Source organism: Epinephelus fuscoguttatus, linkage group LG17 (assembly GCF_011397635.1).
Source record: "Epinephelus fuscoguttatus linkage group LG17, E.fuscoguttatus.final_Chr_v1".
NCBI lineage: Eukaryota > Metazoa > Chordata > Actinopteri > Perciformes > Serranidae > Epinephelus > Epinephelus fuscoguttatus.
This window is the reverse complement of record NC_064768.1, coordinates 28,406,137-28,428,703: the sequence shown is the minus strand read 5'-3', so window position 1 is coordinate 28,428,703 and position 22,567 is coordinate 28,406,137. Positions and strand designations below refer to the sequence as shown.

Here is a 22,567-nt window from a genome sequence, read left to right as displayed (position 1 = left end):
GTCCCAGAGACACTCCCCTAATGCCAGGTCTCACTGCTCCCCACACTAACCGAAATCTTTGGCCGCTAGAGAATAAACAGAGGACTGGAGGAGGAAGAACAAGAGAGAAACAAATAGAGTAGAAGCAGTGGAGGCCACTGAGAAATGTTGCAGCATGATATTACAGCAGTAATTGTTTGCAGTGAACCACAAGTAGGCCTTCAGAAATACAACTCTCTGTGCGTTTGGGTATAATTTGATGCTGCAACTTTGGAAAACCCCCTTTTTAAGGTTAAAAGTTCAAGGGGTCAAGAGGGTCTGTTAATGTCCGTGCATCCGTATGCAAAAGTATGTCTGCACGACTCTCTCTCTCTACCCCTCAAGTATTTTCTGGCCCATTAGTTTTCAGGGTCTGTACAGCTTGAGTATATAGTTGGTCAGTAATTCACTCCTTAAGTATATTTACTGCAGTTAAGTGGCTTTCTTTTGACGTGTGGTGGACTGGTAATGGCCTCTAATTGCAAGAGAAAACCCATTTCCAAGCACTAATCTGAAACGACGTACTTTTTTTTCTTCTTTTGAGTATATTCGCACACGTAAGCATACACATTCATAAATGTAAACACACATGTGTGGACTAACATACATGGGAATAAACAAGAATGCACACACCGGCAGAAGTGTACACAGAAGCACACATGCACACTAGCACACACACGCACACACACACGTCACCTGAGCCCTACATAATCCCATAATGGAGCAGTTAAGAAACCAAACTGCAAATTTATGAAATGATCCTGACCATTGGCAGCACATTGCACCAATTACGGTGTTTACTTTTGTGTATGTTTCCACAAACTTCTAAATATATTAAATATGGTTCAACAGGTCCTGAACTGGTCGGTATTTATCAACAGTTGTACACAAAATGTCCTTCAGGATTTAATCCAATAGGGCTGGATTTTGAATTGGCACTGAGAACATTGGAATCTGTCTGAAACCCATTACAACACGAGTTTAGTAGTTTATATCGTGAGGTTATTGAAGTGTTTGTGTTGCACATGTGAGTTGGTCTGATGTGCTGCATAACAGAGGAGCAGATATCGGCTTGGGGAAAATATTCTGATTTAACATTAATATGCATTATACATTACATAAATTAAGATTTGCATTGGCATGAGATGTTCACAAAATATGGTATCGCTGTATGGTATTTGACAATTATCATTTCTATTGTTAATAGTTACAATGACCCTTAAATAAATGAAAAACAGAATGCTTTTTTGGTTGAACAAGCATTGTAATTGAAACTTTAAACCACGATATATCAATGATGGTATACCGATGCAACCCTACATACATTTCATTATATTATATAACATAAATATTCATATTAACATTGTGATATTGATCCCACCCACATTCTTGTCATGGTAGACCCTAAAATCTGTATCCTTTTAGGTTTTATTAGGTTCCAGTCACTAAATCTGTAGCCATGTTAACAGTCATACATATAAAAGTTGACTGGTCACATTCATAGTCTTGTTTAATGTTTCTTTGATCAGGTATTTACTGATTTAAATAATACTTTTTCCAATTTTGGGCTATTTTATTTAGGCCAAATTCTTGCACAGCTGCTGGTCTTTAAGCATAAGCAGTTCTTGGCTTCCTCTGTTAAATGAAATTTAAGACATTTTTGTATTGGTAACAAAAGTTAGATATTATATTGGCACTAGTTGGGAAAAAAAAGATAAATAAAATACAAATCAAGACATACCCAACTCTAAGTCACATATGTACATCTATTGAAGTGTTATCGATAAACGCGTCAGGGAACATGTACCGTGAGCTGTGAATTTGAATAAGTGTGTTGAAGTGTGGGGAGTGTAGTGAGTGACAGTTTTAGTCAGGGGTGCTCAAATCAACAATGCAGTAAATACAGTGACCACATGTAAAATGCAGGGTTGTGTAAACAGCTTGATGACTTCTTATTGGCACATTATTGTGCTCATGAAAAGTAATGCTTGATTGTAGCTCTTTTGCTGCCTCTAGTTTCTCCTACAAGACATCATCAGCAGGGAAAGTATTGCTGTGTTTGGCAGCCGGCTGAGGCTCAGAGGTTGAGGTCCTTCAAGTTCCTTCTGTCAATTTATCCTGTGTCTGTCTTTGGCATTTTCTACAATCCAGTGAAGCAACGATGCATTCATATAAAAACAGTGAATGTAACACACTCCCGGTCTATATGAAACCGACATGACTGAGGGGTTTGTGGGCAGTCGTCAAGGTCCTGGAGGGAGGAATGTGGTTTGCATGAGTGTGTGCTTTGCATGGTTAGGTACTTATATGTTTCTGTATGTGTCTGTGTATGTGCATATATAGTATGTGTATGCAGCCACATATGGAAGTGCTTGACTCATACATTGTTGTTGTTCCAGTCAGGCGGCTACAACAGAGTGAACAGACCAGAGGGTGTGTGTGTGTGTGTGTGTGTGTGTGTGTGTGTGTGTGTGTGTGTGTGAATGTTTTCTAAAGGCAAAATTCAAGGCAAATAGAGAATAACCACAGTGAGCGTACCCAGAGGACTCTGAACAAAATGTACTCCGTTGTTTTACTTTGAATCTGCTCAGCTGAAAGTCCATTTTAGAGTTGTCTTTTATGTTTAGCGACTTCTGGACACGTGGAAGAATGATTGCCTTGAGGTAGCAGGTTCTCAGAGATACTATTTAGACCAAGTGTGAATGTGCTGTACGTACATGCTCACACACAAACCCGTAGTTTGGAGCAGACGCGGGTCTTGTTATTATGATCTCCCCTTGTCTTCCCCCTGCAGACACACATAATCGGCCAACGCTTCTCACTTTCTCTCCTCATGAAACAACTGTGAGTTTGGCTTTCATCGTCATCGCCCTCAAAAGGGCGCAGCCTTCACTCCCGTTTCACTCCTGAAATTGATGCAGGGTCCCAAGAGGTTTCTGTCACAATGGCAATGGCAGTCAGATCCCAGAAAAACTCTTGATATTAGAGAAAAATAATGTCTTTCACAGTGCGTAAGGTATTCCAAGTGAGTCACAGATGATTGCAATTTTCCCCTATGACCACCGTATAATAAGGTACATGAACCCCTTCTTCATCTCCCTCCCTCTGGCTTTCTCTCTCTCTTTGGCAAAATGGCCATCATCCAAAATAATATTTGCCATCTGATGAGTGCTTGAGATGAGTAGGAATACAGTTTCATGTGTCCCCTTTTTTCTCTCTTCAAGCGTTTTCTTTTTTCGCTCGCATTTCGTTGAACTTGACTTTTTGACATGCCTTGCCCCACCCTTCCCCCTTTCTTGTTGCTTTTTTTTTTATACGTGTGTAAAACAACAGTGTGTCTTGAACGTTAGCCTGGGTGGTCTTCCTTGTACTCCGAGATCCCTTCGACTCTCCAGGGATTTTCATTTGAGAGGGTTAGCGGTTCACTGCCACAGCTAGCCTGCAGCTCATAGCCCTGCTTCACTTTAGTTGTTTCAGTTTGATGTTTGTTAACCCTTTCTTTGGCATGTTTGCGCCTTTAGTTATGCTCTCAGTTTAAAAAACGTCACCTTTTAACAGACCCCACTTTTTAACACAGGCGCCCAATTAAAATGTAAATCCAAAATATTATTTGTCAAGTCAAAATAAATCTAGATTAAAACTGCGCAAGTTTGTTTTCAATTGTTCTTCAGTCAACCCTGGTAATCAAATTCAACAGGTTTTCAAATGAGCTCATGTGTTTTTTTTTCTTGTTGTGTCAAACTTTAAATTTCCAGATCATTATCACAGTTTATAGCTTGGCAGTTGATTGAAGTGACATTAGATAACCATGCTGGTTTTCTGTTTGGCTGCATGTGCGACATGCTATTCTGCAAGTCTCCAGCAGGGAGCACTCTTGGCACATATACTTGAGGACTCCCTCAACGTCTCAGCACCCATAAGTGTCAGAGATTTTTATTAGAAATGAGTATCAGCTGAAAATAAATTATGGTATTATAAAACAACAGTTTTACAATTAATGTAAAACATTCAGTGGCTTTTAAAGTCTTAATCTGATTGACACAGTGCCAGCAGATTGAAGGGCAGTGCTTTTTTTGACTCAGAATATAGGTTTGTGTATTTATTTGACAGTTTACTTTTGTCTATTTTTGTACAATCCAGAAGGATTCAACCCCAAGCATCAACCTTTAGCGGGCCTATAAAAACAGTTTGTCCCATCTGCCCGCTCGTCCCTCATTAAAACTAAATGAAACACCATCGTCATCCAAGTGGCAAACACCAACGTCCAATCACCATTTGAGCCACACACACGCACTCACAAACACACACACACGCGCAGCCCTATTTTTGAGTGACACAAATCCCAGCTCAGATGACGCGTTGAAAAGTGAGTCGATGCCATAGCAGTGATTTTATGTAAGAGTTTTTCTTTCTGTTGGTCTGTCTCTCTCTCTCCCTGTCTCTCTGACTGGGTTTTTGACAGTTTGGAAAGTTTGAAGTCATGGGTTTTAATCAGGGTCTTGCGGCCAGGCTCAGAGCATGGCGTGGCGTGGCATGATGGCTCAGTTTAAAGATGTGGGTCTGGGTCGCGGCCAAGCCTGGGTGGCACGACTAGAAGAAGTGAGGGGGTGAGACAGAAAGGGGGCTGAAAGAGAGAGAAAAAGATGGGGGAGAGAATCTACTCCAACTGCACCCGCAGCACACAGCAGAGTTGGCCGCAGACCCCCAAAGACCTGAATGGGCTGCATTAACGAAAGCTGATTATGTGAGGGCATGCATGTGTGCATACGGTGTAGACTCTCGGGTGCACAGACTCGAACACATACACAATGTTTGATCAGTGTGAGGAAGTGTGGTGAAGAGATGAGTTAATCTAAATCATCCCACGGGTTTTAGCCTCACCAGTTTTACATCAGGTCCTGCTGCTAATGTGTGTGTATGTAGTGAATACTTTTACCCCTACTGTGGTAATCATGACTTGATGAACCATGATGAATTTTAAACATTATTTTATACTACAAGCAAATGGAAAGGCGAAAAACTGAAGCAAAGGGATTTCGAGAATTATCATGGCCCAACATTTCATGCTTTTTTACTTTATTGTCTGTCTACAAAAAACTGATTTAACAAGCAGTTACTCAGCATTTGAATGACTTTGTAGGAGGCTTAAGCTGTGTTGTGTCTCTGGAATACAACTTCCCTGCAAGAAGTTGCAACTGTGGGCTCACACATCGAGTTCATGTCATATTTGTTCACTTTTCTCGACAGTCTGTCCCAACCATCTACAGATCAGTGAGAATCTTGCCCTCTCACCTCTCGGCAAATGATCTGTTCGACTTTACTGCGCGGCTGGCTCTAACCCATCAATTTGCTTTCCAACCTGCCGAACAGAGGTCCCCAAAATGTTGGCAGTGCTTCTCTGTGTTCAGAAAGAGAGTTTTGTTCGAATCCGGCTAAGTATTAATAAAACGTAACAAAAAATGTCTGTCTTAAGTTGCCCAAAATGGACCATGAGCTTGTTGCATATGGCTGAAACCTCAATGTTTCTCCTTTAATGTCTCAAATTAGAAGACTCAACTTGTTGAGCTAAATGGTGTGTAAACCTATAAGGACTGAGAGTAGCTAAAATACCGCATCCCCAGTGTTACTGCTTGCTTTTATGCATTTAGTGTAGAGATTATACTGTTTTCAAGATTTGTTCAGAGAGGTGGAAAGGTGCCATTTTTAGATTTAAAAGCTGTTTATTTAAATATACACAGAGGGAGAATATTATGACCTTTAGTTATACAAAAGCAAATGCACAATTTAGAGCAACCAAAATAAACATTTAGCAATTATAGCAAGACAGTCAGATCATCACAGTGTCCCATGACCTCCTAAAGTTCTCACCTTCGTCATTGACCTAGCTTACATTTGTTCATGTGATACCATCTCTAACATAGATTCCATCCATTTTTTAAGATGTGGAGAATACTGACTTTTTCCTTATGTGAGGATCATTCAGGCAGCTGTGACAGCCCCTACCTAAATCACTGCAAAATCATATTTCTTTGTGATAAAGGTACCGACAGACCTTACCACTAAAACCTATGTAAATTATTACATAGGTTTTATTTTACTCCTTCTACTGAGTACATATCCCCCTATCCTTCTTATATATATATTTGATAGTATTTTTAAACACTCCACATGGCGCAGATCACACCCTCGTTGCTTCTGCCAATTAATCTTTATGTAACCCTTTAAAGGTTTTATAGAACATAGCTGCTTACATAGGTGTGTCTTTGAAAATGTTCATGTCAAAAATAATTCCCTGTGTGGCAAGAAAAATTTCCCGTAGGCCTGTCATATCACATTTGATTTATTTTGGAATTGCGTCATTTTATTTGTGACCCCCTATCATTATTTCAGTCGTATAAAATCATTGTGGTTATATAAATCTTTTTTTTTTTTTTTTTTTGGGTACTTGGATAAGAAGGATTATATTACTGGAGGTGGGGCGAATAAATGTGAGAGAATTCCCCAGATGCCTCAGGTCATTTGTAATATATGCAGAGGTGAAGTGGATGCAGTGTGAGTATGTGTGTGTTGTGCCTGTCTCCAACAATAAGGGTTGTTCTCAGTGAAGTTAATTCATGTGTGTGTGTGTGTGTGTGTGTGTGTGTGTCTGTCTGTCTGTGTATGTGTGCCGTGCCAGGGCCACATTAGAGGAGCCTTTCAAGTCATGTCAGCCACCTCCTACTCCTCTGCATAGTGCTTGTGTTGTGGTCTGCTCAACAGCCAACCTCCCAGAACCCCTGCGAACTCTATGTGTGTGTGTGCGTAATGTTTTCGGGTTATTTCCAGTGCGTGGGATCCCCCAAAATCCTGCTCGATTTCTCTTTTGTGTCCCTCTTCCTGTTTCCTCCGCCTCTTCTCCATCATATCAGTATCTCTCTTTCTTTGTGATTAATACAATAGAGATCTATAAAAATTATGAGTTCTGTCAACTTTGATTGTGTGTGACTCAGCTTCGCAGTCACCTCCATACTGCTATAATAAGTCTGCGGCTCTGCCCCCATAATGTAGTCGATGACAAACTTGGGGCCTGGTCTCATCCTCCCCTCTACACACACCCGCAGCTCTTTGATAACTATGCCAATCGCTCCAAGCATGCGCTAACACATTTCAGCACACTAGCACTTACTGTGGATTGTGTTCGGAATAAAAGGTTAGCGAACACTTTGATCCCTACCAAACAGAACACATGCTAACACATTACTGCTGTGGCACGCCATGCCATTGTGCTTTATGTACTAGCCAAAGGGGAGCAGAGGAGAGTGTGTATATCTTTTATACGCCGTCAGTGTCTTTAAAACTTCTCTCCACATGCTCGATAGTAGCTGCCTACTGTGAAATAATACAAGATGTTTAAGCTAATGAAACTCTCAGCGGTGTGTCAGCCTTCATTAAGACTATGTTTTCTTTATTCCACAAACAAATCAGCCCATTACTCTCACTTGAACTATTTCACTCTTCTGTCAGTTCATAAAAGAAATAATGATGCTGATACTGGCTAACCAGAGCATCATGCACAGAAAACATGATAAAAAAGTGTTAACTAGCCTAAATACAGTAGCTAGTTGCATTGTAATTATTAGCTAACTCCTACCTGTCTGTCTGAGAAGGTTAAGTGTGATCTGTCTTTGGAGGAGCTCGGTGTTAGTGCAAGAAAATAATTAAAAAGTGATGCTTTATAGGTTTTATGCTTTGCTTTGGAGGTAGCAGCACATGTTGCACAATTACATAAACAATAAAAGAGAATAATATTTTGCTAGATAGGATATTTGTGATGCAATGCAAAAAGGATGTAAGAACAGAGAAGTCAAACTGCAATACTGTAGTTTTTACAATAGTGTTATGTTCCACTGTTGGGGATTGTATTGCACAAATTGTAGTGCAATTAAGTGATTAGTTGACAGAAAATCATCCATTATTTTTATAATTGCGTAATTGTTAAAGTATTTTTTTTTTATGCAGAAATGAGAACTGGTTCCAGCTTCGCTAATGTGAATATTTAGTCCTCTGGTATAGTAAGCTGAATACTTAGACTGTGTGCCTGTTGGTTGGACTTAACAAGTAATTTGAGGATGTCAACGTGGATACTGGCAAATTATGATGGGCATTTTTCACTTTTTTATTTTAAAGACCAAATGATTTATCAAGAAAACCATCTGCAGACTAATTAATAATGAAAATATTTGTCAGTTGCAGCTCCTCAGATTCGATCACAAGACATAAAAACACCTGTCAAACAAGCACATGATATGATCATATTGTCTCTTTACCATTCTAACAAAATTGGACGCATACAGAGATGCACCAATCTAATTTGATCTCTCCTGGTAGTAATTCTGATACCTTAGCTCAAGGTATCATGATACCAACTACTAATCAGATGCCAGTGCTCCCTTTTTCACAAATTAAAAACATGTAGATCTTACTGTAGAGAATTTGACAACACATAGCGAATGAAATGTTCGCTACATTGTGAATTAGTGATTTTCAAGCCTTCATATTCTAACTCAACGCTTACAGGTAACAATGCATATGCAGAAACACATTCCGACATATTTTGGAATTTTTGCATGCTCATTTGGGAAAATAGTACTTACAATTATGTGATGGCTTTCTCATGGAGGCTGCCATCTTCCTGGAAAACTCGCCTGGCTGGATAGTTTCACAGTGCATCCTGGGAAATTCAGTCTTCCCCTTAGTTGAGATGGGTTTGTAAGTGTGCAATGCACGGCCCTTCAAATTAAGTGGGGATTTTAAGGGCTGAAAAGCACTTCCCTAAAGTTTGGGACACCCTAGCCCTTCACGGCTAAAACAAGGGCTAGGGCCAATTTTGAGGGGAGGTGTGAGTATTGGGAAGGACCCATTGTCTTAAATTTTGTATATCATAATATCGTAAGGGTTGTCTTTTCCTGGTTTAGAGGGCTGCATTACAGTAAGGTGATGCAGTTTTCTGAACTTAGCAGACTGTTCTAGATGTTGTAAAACTTGCCTTTCCCACTTAGTCATTCAGTCCTTCCAAAAGGTTGTGATGTTGCGATTGCAACAAGTTACACAAATACAGCCAATCCCTGTCAATTCAGCATAACCTTGTAATTTTGTACTGTGGGACCGGAGCTCTATGCGTGGGACAGAGTCACAGATTCCCAGTGTCAGGGCTAACTGTTAGCATCACACATCTAACATTACCCAGTGGTTATTATAAAGTTAAACAACTGAGTCGAACCGTCTCAGCTGTGACGGTGTGACAAGGTGTGAGATTAATTGCTAAGTGTCAGATATTAACCATTGTTGCAAGGCTTCTGCCCAAGCACCAAAAATATGACATAATGATGAGATCATGTTGTGCTCTGTTAGCTTGTGCTAACCGGGCAGAGAGAGCAGGAGGGCCTCTCGTGGAAATGGTCCTTCAGTGCTGCATCGAACAGCAACACCAAGCAACCAGTGCTGCCCCACCCCAAACACTGGGAAACACTGAATGCTCATGATAATACGCCCGTAATCCGAGACAACACCACAACTACACCTATAAATACTGCAACATGCATCGCACTTTTTAGATGCTGTGAGATCAGGCATTTCAGATTGCAACAATCTCAAAAACAACCCGTGAAATCCTGGAGGGACCTGCCATTATTTCCACATTACCGATGATTATTTATCAGAAATCTCATTGTGTAAATATTTAAGTCAACCCTACACTGTTGTCGCAATATCGATATAGTCACACCAGCATATTGGTGTTATTGGCATTAGTTTGTAGCATAGTACTTATGAGAGGCTGACAGAGCATATGAAAGGCTATGTTGTTACATCCATCCTTTTTTGCAGTGAGTAATATTTGTTTCCAAACAATTTCACAAATTCAGACGTGTGCACATGCCTCTGTGTGTGTGTGTGTGTGTGTGTGTGTGTGTGTGTGTGCTTGTGTGATTGTGAGTGTGTGCGTGCGTGCATATGCATTTACAAACACCTTTACACATTTGTGTGTGTGTGTGTGTGTGTGTGCGCGCGCACGTGCGTACTTGTGTTTGTATCTCCACACTGAGAATCTGTGTGTCTACATACCTGCTGGGTTCTGCTGAATTGACTGGGCACGGTCAGCATGAGTAAGCAGCCAGGGGAAGATTGAGGCAGCCAGATGCGGCGGCCGTGGGCTACCGAGGATATCATTACCCCGGGCGTGTAGTCGGCCAAAACGGGAGCCCCCAACCGGAGTTTCATCAAGGTGGACCCCCGTCTGCGGCGAGGGGGAGGATACCAGTTAACCTGTTGTCCTGCAGTGAGGAGCGGTATTAAGCGGCAGGTGGAAAGAGAAAGCATCCCGTGACTGGAAAGAGGTGGAAACAAGAAAGTGTGCAGATACTTACAGGTTAGCAGGCAGACACACTCAAACTGTGGAAGATTGTCTCTTTTGATTTCCCCTCCCAGCTTCTTTTGCAACTCAACAGGAAACCCTGCAGTGCCTCTGCGTGCGTTTGCATGTACATTTTGCATAAAGTTTTATATTATCGTTTCCAACCCATGAGTCCTACTTTCCAGTATCATTTACCGCAATATAGCTTTTGCTTTACTCTCATACACACAGACATGTATCTCTGAAAATTTCCATTCAAAGGAAATAGCCGGGATATTTTTGGTGCACGACTCTGACAGAACAACTTGATGCATGGCTGCTGGCAATAACATCAGCAGTATCTTCATACGGGAATTGGACCGTCTCCTCTCAGTGAGGTAACCCATAGGCCATGAATCACGTTGCCTTGCTCCAGAGTCCTGTGGTCCCCGGGGGTTGACAGTTTGACCGCTCCTCAATGTGGTCTCTCTCCTCTACTCACGCTCCTCCCATCCCCATCACCACACATTCCAACCACTGGACCGGTCACGTAAGGTCAAGAAAATAGAAAAGAATAGAATAGAACAGAGTATCAGTTTGTAATGCATCTTCCCAAGGGTGGTTAGCAGGAACCTGATTCACATTCTGAAGCATTTTCGGATTAATTACAACAGTTTGCGAAGGGGGAAGAGCGATGAGACTGATAGATGACAAAAAAAATAAAGCGTCACAAACTGAAGCATGAAGGGAGAGACAAAAGAAGGGTATTCCTATGCGTCTCTGTTTGCTTGTCTGTTTTGGCAGCTCACACATGGAGCTAGTCTGGCAGTCTGCCTGTCTGGTCCTCTCTGGACTCTGCTCCATACTGGTGGGTCACTGGTGTTTGGATCACTACAGCTGGCTGTTAACCACCGACTTGGACTGAGCTTTGCCGCCATGTGTTTGATTTAGCTTAGTCATTTATTACATACACACAGTATGAAAATTAAAGTCATATATCAAGCACTTTAACTTGGGAGTAAAAAAGAAAAGAAAACACAAAGACAGGGTAAAAGAGAGATGTACGTCTAAGCCCAAAATAATTTCTAAAATAACGTCAGAAATTATTGCAATTATTAAAGTAAATGCGCAAAAGTGGTCCTCCAATTATAATCGTATTTGTTCTTTTTAAAGTAGCAGCAGTGAGTTCATCAAAAGCTTAGGCAAGTCCAAGTGATGAATGGACAGTTCATCCGGTGCAAGAGCGGCCCTGGAGTGGTTTTAACAGTGCCCCAGGCCATACTCCAGCTGAGTTAAACACACCCCGACGTGTGTGTGTGTGTGTGTGTGTGTGTGTGTGAGAGAGAGACAGGACACGTCTGAGGGTGTGATGTAGTCACTTCCTCCCACTGGACTGAGCGACTGTTGTCAGCTTGACCCTGCGCCAGTTAACCCCTCACCACCCCTGGCACTGCAGGCGAGGGCCCCGGGTGTGTGTGTGTGTGTTTGTGTGAGAGAGAAAGAGACAGATTGTGTGTGCAGCGTGTGTGTTGGCAGACCACAGGTGTCTGGTCACGGTGTCAGGGTGTTAAGAGGTCTTCCGAGAGGCCCCCCGACTCTCGGCATCTGTTTCGGAGGGAGGGAGCGGCAGAAAAAGAGGAGGAGAGGTTGGCAAGGGTTACCAACACATACCCTGAGGGGTGCTGGGGCTTGTTGGTGGAGAAGGAGGGGTGCAGTAGCTGACAAGCAGGTGCCTATGTTGACAGTAACCCTTCATACTTGAACCCCACCTCCTCCCCAACACACACACTTACAATAAATCGTAGAGAGGCAAGCGTAATTGCAGAGCCTGATTGAAGGGAATGCAGAGGGAATCCCCTTTTACACACGCACACACACACACACATATCACTGGATCCTTTTGCTTGGGGTCAAAGGTGAAACAAAAAGAGGAGAGTGCACACATCTCTGACATTTCCTGCTGTCTGTGTGTGTGTGATTTGCGTGCACAATGTCCACACATGCTGACCATGTGAACACATGCAAAATGGGTATGGACACTGAACTTGTTTCCTGTTATATTTCTTTTTCCAAGACAATACTCAATACACATATGCAACAGTAATAGAAACTCTGCAGCATTTATGCTACACATGTTTGGGTTTTCAAAAAAAAACCCAAAAACCCACCAAACAAACGTATGCGTGTGTTTGTAAATGAAATCCACTTGGTCCAAATGTTAGTTAGTCAGGTGTACCGGTGCATGTCTGGGAATGATTATTTTGCTAAGAACAGGGGAGGTGGGGGGGTTGGGGTAGCACACAGCGGGAGGTCGAAGAAAATTGGAACAGCTGTTGATTAACATGAGTGCTCTCTCTTTCTCTTTCTTTTTTTTTTACTCTCTTTCAGTAGAGGAGGAAGAGGAAGATGAAGAGATGATGGAGGCGAAGCCAGGCCCCGAGTCAGAGCAGCAGGATGAAGATGACAACAGGGAAACCAAAGAAGGTAAAAAGCAGCACTGGGCAATATATCGATATTGTGTCGATATCTTGAGACTAGATATCGTTTTATTGTTTTGCTTTCATAATATGGCAATTATAATAGTGTCTTTTACAGGTTTTTAAGGCTGCAATACAGTGAAGTGATATAAATTTCTGAACTTACCAGACTGTTCTGTTGTTGCCTATAATCAGTTAGTCATCATAAACACACATTCCTTCATCGTTTATTTATGATATTTATCGAAAATCTCAGTGTGAAAGCAAAGGGTCAACCCCATAGTTTTGTCAATACTATCAACACTGAGATGTTTGGTCAAAAGTATTAGATGTTGACAGATTTATGGGTTTGGCCAATTAATCAGCACTGATATGATGTTTTATAGACTATCATTATCGGTTAAACTTGGCTCCGGTAGTGGCTGATGGCTGCAAAGCCTCCACCAGTCATGCAGAGACATAGATCACCAACCGTAGTTGAAGAGGGGTGGGTTGTTTTAAATAGAGCAAAAAGGAGCTTAATCAGTGGGTACAGCTCCAGAGACAACAGGTCCCGTCTGCTGCATGAGTGTGTTGGAGTGTATTGTTCTTCATTTTAATATGTATTTAGGTACGTTTTTGAGTGAACCTGCAACAGCAGGTCTGACGTTGTAGCACTGTAAGCAAAAGTCTTAGTCCTGGGTGAATGCTGGCCTGGCCTGTTACAAATTATTGGTTCAAAATAAAAGCCCTCTAGTGTTTTATACACTGTTTTTTATTTTAGTTATTATTATTTTAATTTTATATACTTTATTAGTCCCCAAGGGGAAATATAGTGTTTTCATTCCGTTGTCATATACATATGCACACAGGCCTAAAATACACACACACACACACACACACACACACACACACACACACTCACACACACAGGACCTATACATGCATTGAATGGATAGATGTCAGAGATAGGGAGCTGCCCAAGTGGTTCAGTGCCTTGCTCAAGGGTACCTTGGCAGTGCCCGGGAGGTGAATTGGCACCTCTCCAGCTACCAGTCCACGCTCCATATTTGGTGCGGATGGGGACTTCAACTGCCGACGCTCCAGTTCCCCACCCAAGTCCCTATGGACTGAGCTATTGCCGCCACTAATTATGTTAAATTAATCATTGAGGAAGTATTTTGAGTATTTTGAAAATACAAAATGACTCCACTCCAAACCATTAGATTTACCAGTTACAAAATACTCAAATAATTGAAATACTTATTTCATCAGGTATCATCTTATTAATTGGCTTTCGTCTTTTTCCTGTTCCAAACTATCGTTGTTAAAAATTCAATATTGGTCAGCCTCCAAAAAATATCATGATATTTGATATTTTTCATACAAAACAGCTGAAGTGTAAAGAAAGGATGAATGATGGGAGAGGGAAATGGTTAGGTATTAGCCGTAAACCTTAACCACCTCATTAATTCAGGTGTAATTTTTGTTAAATTCACCAAGTTTTCTCCTACATAAATTATTCCTAATTACTGCAAACACAAAACTTCCCATTCTCTATTATCCTCCTCTCTCCTTCATCCCTCGACTTCTCACATGTTGTTGGTCAAACTGTCACGAAACCCGGTCACTTGTGTGTGACACCCTTTGCCAGTCAGTGGGTGTATCAGATGGAAGGATGGGGGTAGGTTACTGTGGGGGTTAAGGCGGGTCCAGCATATCAGCTCCGTGGCATGTGGGGGTCAGCACTGATTAAAAACCTGTCACTTGACCCTTCGACCACACTTCAAAGTGGAGAGGAATGGAGAGCTGCGTGTGTGCATACGGACGGTTCGTGCAGCAAAATATGGAGAAAAGGCCTTGGTTGGATGAAAACACAACACGTGATGGAAAGAGACATATTCATATTCAGACACACATGCACACACAATCCTGACTGTGTGACTCAAACACACACGCAGGCAGATGTATGCATGCACGCTCTCATAAACACACAGTCATCCGTCTCCTCTCCATCCTGGCCTATTAGAAGGTCTGGCCTTTGATCTTTGCCACTCGATTCACTGGGTCTTTTCTGACAACTCGTAAGAAATACAAAGGGATGGGGGGATCAAAGTCAAGAGGCAGGGTAAAGGTCGATATATGTGTGTCTGTGCGTGCTTGTGTGTATAAAATCGCGTGTGTGCTTGGGGACAGTGACTTCAAAAACCGGACGCCGTGCTGTGCAGCCATTACGTTCAAAGGGAGGCGGGACGCTCAGAGGGCTTTGTTTTCCTCTTGTTTATGAAGTTCTTACTGTAGGGTTTTATTAAAAAGATGCATTAGGGACTGTTTGTAGTTTATTATGTCCTGGATGTGATTCTGGTTTTGATAGAGTTGAAGTGAATGTTAATCTGACATCAGAAGCACACAATGTACCTTTTTTATTTATTTATTTATTTATTTTGGCAGGAGTAGACATGATAGTAATTTGTACAGTACAGTAAAATACAGCAAGGTATCTGTACTACTGTCAGCAACTGAATAATTAAAAGTAGAATGTCACAGTGTCAGATGAATAGAATAAATAGACATTTCTCAGTTTCAGGCTCTCGAGCAGTAATTGAGAAAAGCGTGTTTTTGGCATCCTTTTCAAAACAAAACATACCTGTAGTTTGCAGGTCACATCAAACACTATTTACTTACATTTACTTGATTTTAAATGCCATATTCCAATGCATTATTATTTGTCTGTTAACATGGATGAAAATAGAGAGAGGTTGCTTAGCAAAAAAGTTGAATATGATGTATAACTTATATTTTAAATATAATAAAATTGAAATAACTCCATAGATTGTACAGCACAACTTGTGTCTGATGCCATTTGTGGTCTTATTGATTCTAACAAATTTTTGCGAGAAATAAAGTACACTGAGAAGCCAACACTGGGCAAGACGTATAAAGAAGGCTGATTATTCACACTCACATTCACATCAGGTATGATTTCAGAGTCACCAATTGACCTATGGCTAAGCCACACCCCCCTCCACTCACTCGGACAAAATATCAACATTCAGTGACCAGTGCTATGGCAGGTGTCACAATACACAGCATTTCACAGGAGGCAACTGATGATTTTTGGAGACATAACGATCAAATTTTGGTGCATCAAAGTGCCGCTGAAGTTAAGGTTTTTGGCTCAGAATATGAGAAAAGGATAACGGCCTTTTTACCATCTTTACCAAGAGTGTCTCTCCGTTAGTTTGGTGCTACAGTATTTACACTGAATCATTCAGCATAACATTTGCCAACCTTTGTTATCTCTGCGATTACAGATAAGTTAATGAAGCTAAGCTCCAGAAGTTAACCTTAGTATAACTAGAGCCCTTTGAACAACAGCTAACAATGATGTATGATCACCAAAGTACAAAAACTAGAACAAAATAGGCTAATGAACTCCCAGCAAACAAGGTGACATGATGAACAACCCAGCTAGGAGCTAACATTAGGCTAACTTTAGCTAACGTTAGCTAGAGATGTTAAAGATAACTTTATATTTCTTTTCAGCAAAGTGACAATATGTTGCCTCAAACACAATGTTGACTTAACTTAGAACATATGTACAGACATCCTTATTAATATTATTTACGTTGAGTCTAACGTTACCACACATCTTTAGCCAAAAGGAGACACCTTCTCAGTTGAGATGTGGTTTAGGAAAGGGTAAAAAATACAGCCCGTCGGCCAGCCTCTCAGGATACCTTGTGTCGGAGTTGCATGTACCCCATTCACACCATTTGACCATTTTTAAACTTCAAAACTCTGAAAAAGCTCATAAAACCAAACAAAACTGACTTTCTGTAATGCATTTCAATGGACGTCCAGGCAGAGAATGTCCGAGTGTATGGGAATGGATATACACACTGTGATTGGCTCATCGCATTTGAGGGCGGGGCTTAGCCATAGGTCAGTTGACCTAACCTGTGTGTCTTTGGACTGTGGGAGGAAGCCAGTGGTGCACCCGAAGAAAACCTGCACAGGCACAGGGAGAACGTGCAAACAATTAAAGAAATTCAAAGATGTGTCCTTGGGCTTTAGAAAAGTGTGATGGGCATTATTTACTGTTGTCTGATTTATAGAACAAACAATGTCCAAAGTGATACTGGTAAACTCTGATAAACTTTCAGCTTACCTCTGTACCCCTCTGTTTCTTAGCTCTAGCATTCACCCGCTATGCTCCTCCCAAGTAGTTGCTTTTTAATGTTCACCAGGTTTTGATTTCTGGGGGGAAAAAATGCAGTTTCCTGGTATGCACCTTGGGCATGGAATAACCTGCAAAAGATCTCAAATTAGACAGTTTTATACCCATTGGTAAATATTAGGGCATCATAAAAATGTGGTGATAGAGGCATGTGGTGGTTCCTCTTGAAAGCTGTTCATCTGTTTTGTTGTAATTTTTTTCTACATCATGTTGTGTATGTCGTATTTTAATATGTTGTGATTTTGCACTGCTGCTACCTCAGCCAGGTCTCTCTCATAATGCATGTTTGATCTCAATGGGACTCCCTTATAAAATGAAGGTAAAATAGAATAAAATATGTGCAGATAAGTCTGTCTTATATGTCTTTTTTATTAAATTCCACCCTCCAGGCTCATTTCCAGTTCTGCGGGAGCTGACGGAGGAGGAGAGGCAGCAGATCCTGCATTCTTCTGAGTTTCAGAGTTTCTTCGACTGCAGCATCCGGGTGATGGAGAGAGCTCTGGCCGAGGACAGCAACATCTTCTTTGACTACAGTGGCCGGGACCTGGAGGACAAAGAGGGGTGAGCAGGGAGGAGGCAAGAGGGGGCAGGAGGAAAGAGTCTGTATTTGGGTGTGAGCGCACATGTGAGTGTTTACTTGCATGCCTCAAACTAAGAAATGTGCAAAGACTGACTCATGCTCACTGTGTCACTCTAGCGGCCTGGGAGCTCCTTTGTTCTTCAAAATACATGTCTTACTGCTGATGTCACGCTCCCAGGGGGTTAAAAACTTCTGTGAACTGACAACCATCATGTCTTAAAGAGCATTGTCTTGCCATCTGAAGAGCTGGCTCCAAATAGAGGTTATCAAAGTGTTGGTTGAAGTTATGAAAGTCATAAGTGCAAAGCTGTTTTAGTATGCTGCTCTGCTATTATAGAAGAATGCAGCTCACTTCAACTTTGACCACTGCAGCCACAGAGAAGCATCAAGCCTGTGGTCAAATAGAGATTATGTCTAAAACAGGCCATGGCCCAGTGCTTAACATCAGTCCTCCTCTATTTTTCCATGGACATGCTATTTATGAAATTGTAACAACATAACCTACATTTCACTAGCTTGTTTCATTACTATTCATTCTCACATAACATTGCAGACAAAGTCGATCATTTGCACTTATTAGTGTTTAGAATTAATGTAAGTAGCACTCAAAATGTAGTCTTTTCATTTCTAAAGGTCTGGCAACATTTTCCTGACAGAACTGACATTAACGAATAGCCACAGACATAAAAAAACACAGTGATACAACTTTCAGAAGTGGCCAATGACGCAACAATCTGCCTAGGATCCTGTGGCCACAGGCAACATGTTGGCTGAAATGACTGACTCATTAGGGTGAACAGCCAGTCAGACTGCTCTCTCACTGAATTTTTTCAATGTCCGTACAACATGCTGAATCAGCCAGTGGCCGCTGGTAGGGGTAGACTTTTGCCAACACATTTCAGAAACTTTAGGCAACATGGACGGCCAACTGTCATCTACAGAGGCCTTTTGTGTACAGTAAATAACATTTTATATCAATCACTGAGATTTATTAACAAATACTAAATGTGTCTCTTATTTGTTCGACATAAGACATCACCTGTACTTTGGTCCTTTTAGACTAGTGATCACAAATGACCCCTGGAGACAGAAGGCTTTTTTTTGTCTTGCCAGGTTATCTCACGTTATCTTTGCTGTCTTTTGTCAGAGACTTGGGTAGCGGCTCCAGTCTGTCCTTCAGTAGACTCTTCTACGATGAGCACTGGTCTAAACATCGCGTGATCACCTGCCTTGACTGGTCCCCTCAGGTAAAGACCGCACCCTTGTGTGTGTCACTCAAATGACGCATGATGATTTTTCTTCTTCACACTATGCTATCCCAAATTTGAAGCCTTTGCACACCAATTATGTGGGTGTTAAGCATCACTTTTCCATCCCTTCCTTCTCTCCTTTTCTCTCTCTCAGTATCCTGAGTTGCTGGTTGCCTCCTACAACAATAATGAAGATGCTCCTCATGAACCAGATGGTGTTGCTCTAGTATGGAACATCAAATTTAAGAAGGCCACACCAGAGTACATCTTTCATTGTCAGGTACCTATCAAACCCAACATATTTTCCATAGCTATAGAATATGATGGCAGTCAAGATTGCAGGACATGTAGGGAAGAGATTAGTTTTGCTCTTTGTGCTTTGTGCTCCTTTCCTTTTTCCCTTGTTTTGTGGGTTGTTAGTTACAGCATGAACCTACAAACAATTGCTGCAGAGCTACATCCTGAAAAAAGGACAACATGTTTCTCTCATCTCCTTGTTTGTCTCTCAGAATTTCAAAAGCACCATTGTTCATTTTTATTTTTCATACCTTTGTTCATATCTTACCAACAGACAGTCCATCCGGTAATCTACAGCCTGCTCTTCTTTTCTGTCCTATAATGACAGCACCTTTGTGACTGAAGAATAAAGAGTAAAGGAAAAAGGAATGAAAGGCCGCTCTACATTTGACCCTCCAGATTGGATTATGGCTGAACGCTGCCACTCGAGGCCAGTTTAAATGGAAGAAATTTAGGTCTTGGTGGGAAAAAAACTCATTGACGGGTGGGATGCTAATAGGAAGTGACATTGAAAAAATGGTAGAAGGACAGAGGGAGGAGTGAGGGGTTAGAAAAATTGGGTGTGAGGGCTTCACGGCTCCCACGAGACAGGCGAGGCCATATAGAGACGTCTTGGTAGTAAAATGATGTGGCCTACCACTTCCTAATCCAACGCTGCCACATGTGTGTTAGCCCACCCACATTGATGCTGCGTCTAATGACAGCCGTGCTGTGTTTCCCAATAATTGACAAGTCCTTCTCATACATGTCACTGTAAATGTGGAGATACACCTGTAATAGAATTAACGTCACAGGCATTCACCTCGCTGCTCAGAAATAATGTTAGAAATGCCCATGCATGCTTTTACATTTAAGCTTTATTTAAACAGAGGAAATAGATTTTCTTTCCTTTTTATAAAACACACACAGAACCACATATCCCCTCAGACCGCATGCTGCGTGCAAATATTTCGATATGAAGCTTGCCATATAAGTCTAGCTCCATAATGGATTTTTAAAGCACTCCGTTCTTTCACTGCACCATAATTTATGCTGCTGCTGAAATCCATGTGGTCTTACGGATAGATTACAGCGATGCATCTTGTAGCTGTAGGATTCAGTAGTTTTTCCATGTGGCTCTCTGACGAAATATGTACTGTACATCTGACTTTTTTTTCACAGTGTGGTTTCTGAGCATGCTGATCTGTGAATTGTCAGGGTCGAGTATTAGGACTTTGGGAACAAGGATGTTTTTGTAAGCAGCTGATAGAGTGCTCAGTTTATCAAAAAGGGGCAATCAGCTGTAAATGTGCACAACAGAAGTGAACTGTGCTCAAGTTTAGGTGGGAATGTCATCATTTGAGTACAATGGCGTCCATCTGCAACAGAACAAAGCGTCGTCATTTGTGTTTGTTTTTGATTCTCCAACTCATACAAACCACTTCTACGAACACAGTCAGCTTGTCCACATGCTGAGAGTTGTTTTAAGCCAGTGTTTACTGGAAGGATGTGCATTAGATGAAGTGATATCAGATGGAAAAAAAGACAGAAGAAAAACTGAGAGAGAACAGAAACTCCCAAGTGGTCCCACTTTCCTACCGCCCCCATGTTAGTCAGTGAGTTAGTGTGGCCTGGGGCTGCGCCATGGTCTTTTCATGAGGGGAGAAAGAAAAGTGAATGACAGAAAAACAGAGACAGAAAGATACAGTGGAGAGCAAATGAGTAGGGGCTTTGAGATAAAGTGCTGCGTAAACAGTAGAAGATAAATGGAGATAAAATAGACTGAAGAGAGAATGAAAGAAGAGGTTACAAGTCATTTGGAATCACCCATGACTTCCCGTCACTGCTGGGTTCAGATGAAAGCAGCACAGGAGTGGTTAGACGAGAGGAGAGCGGTGTAGAGACATTTTTTTTCTTTCTGCGGGGCCTTTTGCAAACAGTCGCGACTCCCTAGTTAGCCACGGATCAAATGGCTCTTAATGTGTGAGCATGTACTGCTGTTTAACCCCCCAAAACCACAAGGCCGGGTGCCTCTCTTTCTCTTATTTTCTTTTCACCTTCCATCTCCCATCCTGAAGCATCAGAGCAACTCTGTCCTTGCATCTGTTGCAGTTTTCATCTGGTAGATGGATAGGTAGATGTTGTCTTTGTGTATGCACATGTTTATGTGAGTGTCATACACATGTGTAAAGCTGTGGCGTGTGTGTGTGGAGGATACAAAAGAATGACAGTGCTGGGTCGGTATTGGAGGGTTGGGGTTTGTGGTTGAGGTCTGGTTCAGCAGGGGCTTTATTGTATAAGGCTATGGCTTATAGAAGGCTTCATGTTTCAGATGGGGTTTTGGTGAGGTCAAGCTTCTATATTTCTTGTCTGGCTGTGTGTAGTTTGGTGAATGGGCTTAGCAATGCAAAAATTGTCTTTTTTAACCTCTTATTCAGGGTTTGAAAATTGCCCAAACAAGGGAACATTTTCTCATTGGGGTTAGATAATCTTGGTTGTTTCCATTTCAGTTTTAGTCTGTCAGTTTTTCTGGACTTTGAAATAATCTCAATATATCACCTTGATTACAGTATTATAATAAATCTCAATTTAATTGTAATTCTTGTATTGTGCTACCAGGGTTTAATTTAACTTTTTTCGTCCACCTGCCACTGGGGCCAATGGATTCCAAAAAAGCCAATCAGAAGTTTAAACATTGTTTTTTTGCTGCTGAGTGAAGGAAATCTAGTAGCCACCTAGTAAGTTTACCAACATCTGGCTGGTGGCTGGTGCTAATTCCTAACCCTGGTGACACGTAGCCTAGCATACCGCCAGATTCTTGCCAAGACACAGCCCTACTTTGCAGTAGCTTTGTTGGGATTTATGTCCTTGACTCGCTGGTGTGGTGCAAAATAAAACATTTAAAAGCTGGGCTTGGTTTTATTTTGGAAGAGTCCCTGTGTGTGACTTTCTTTAGGCAAGTGCAATCTGTGGGTTGTGCATTTTTGGCAACATGCAGCAGTGTTGTAATATCGAATTCTAATGCAATAGTTAGACAGACAGGTCCTGGTTTGACAAATGTTGTTCCCCTGTGGTCCAAACAAATCTGACAGTTATGCAGTCAGTGTTCCTTCTCTTTCTCTTATTCCTGCTCTGCTAAATCTTTTTCTCCTGTTCTTATTTAGTTGTGTTCTACTTCTTTAAGACATTTATGCAAATACTGTAGCTTTCAGGCTTGTTATTAGTTGTTGCTTGTAATGCTGATAATGAAATTTGAGGGTTTTTTTGGCTCTTTTTGAAAGTACAATTTCAGAATAATTTGACTGCAGAATTATCAAGTAATGAATTGTATTTAGCTTCAGTTGCTGAAGTTTTATATCTACATTACACATCTGTACA

At 41.4% G+C, this 22,567-nt stretch overlaps 1 protein-coding gene across 7 annotated transcripts in view; it reads left to right on the top strand.

The window, feature by feature from the left end:
- The window catches only part of LOC125905225 (cytoplasmic dynein 1 intermediate chain 1), a 76,324-nt gene that overhangs the window by 20,067 nt on the left and 33,690 nt on the right, over positions 1-22,567 (top strand). For 4 of the 7 annotated variants that reach the window (XM_049603115.1, XM_049603118.1, XM_049603113.1 and 1 more), the window contains 4 exons: positions 12,776-12,871; positions 17,473-17,644; positions 18,811-18,910; positions 19,068-19,193. In XM_049603115.1, coding sequence (XP_049459072.1) covers positions 12,776-12,871; positions 17,473-17,644; positions 18,811-18,910; positions 19,068-19,193 — 494 coding nt within the window. The remainder of the gene's footprint in view (positions 1-12,775; positions 12,872-17,472; positions 17,645-18,810; positions 18,911-19,067; positions 19,194-22,567) is intronic. The other 3 variants (XM_049603119.1, XM_049603114.1, XM_049603117.1) reach the window with 1 other exon arrangement.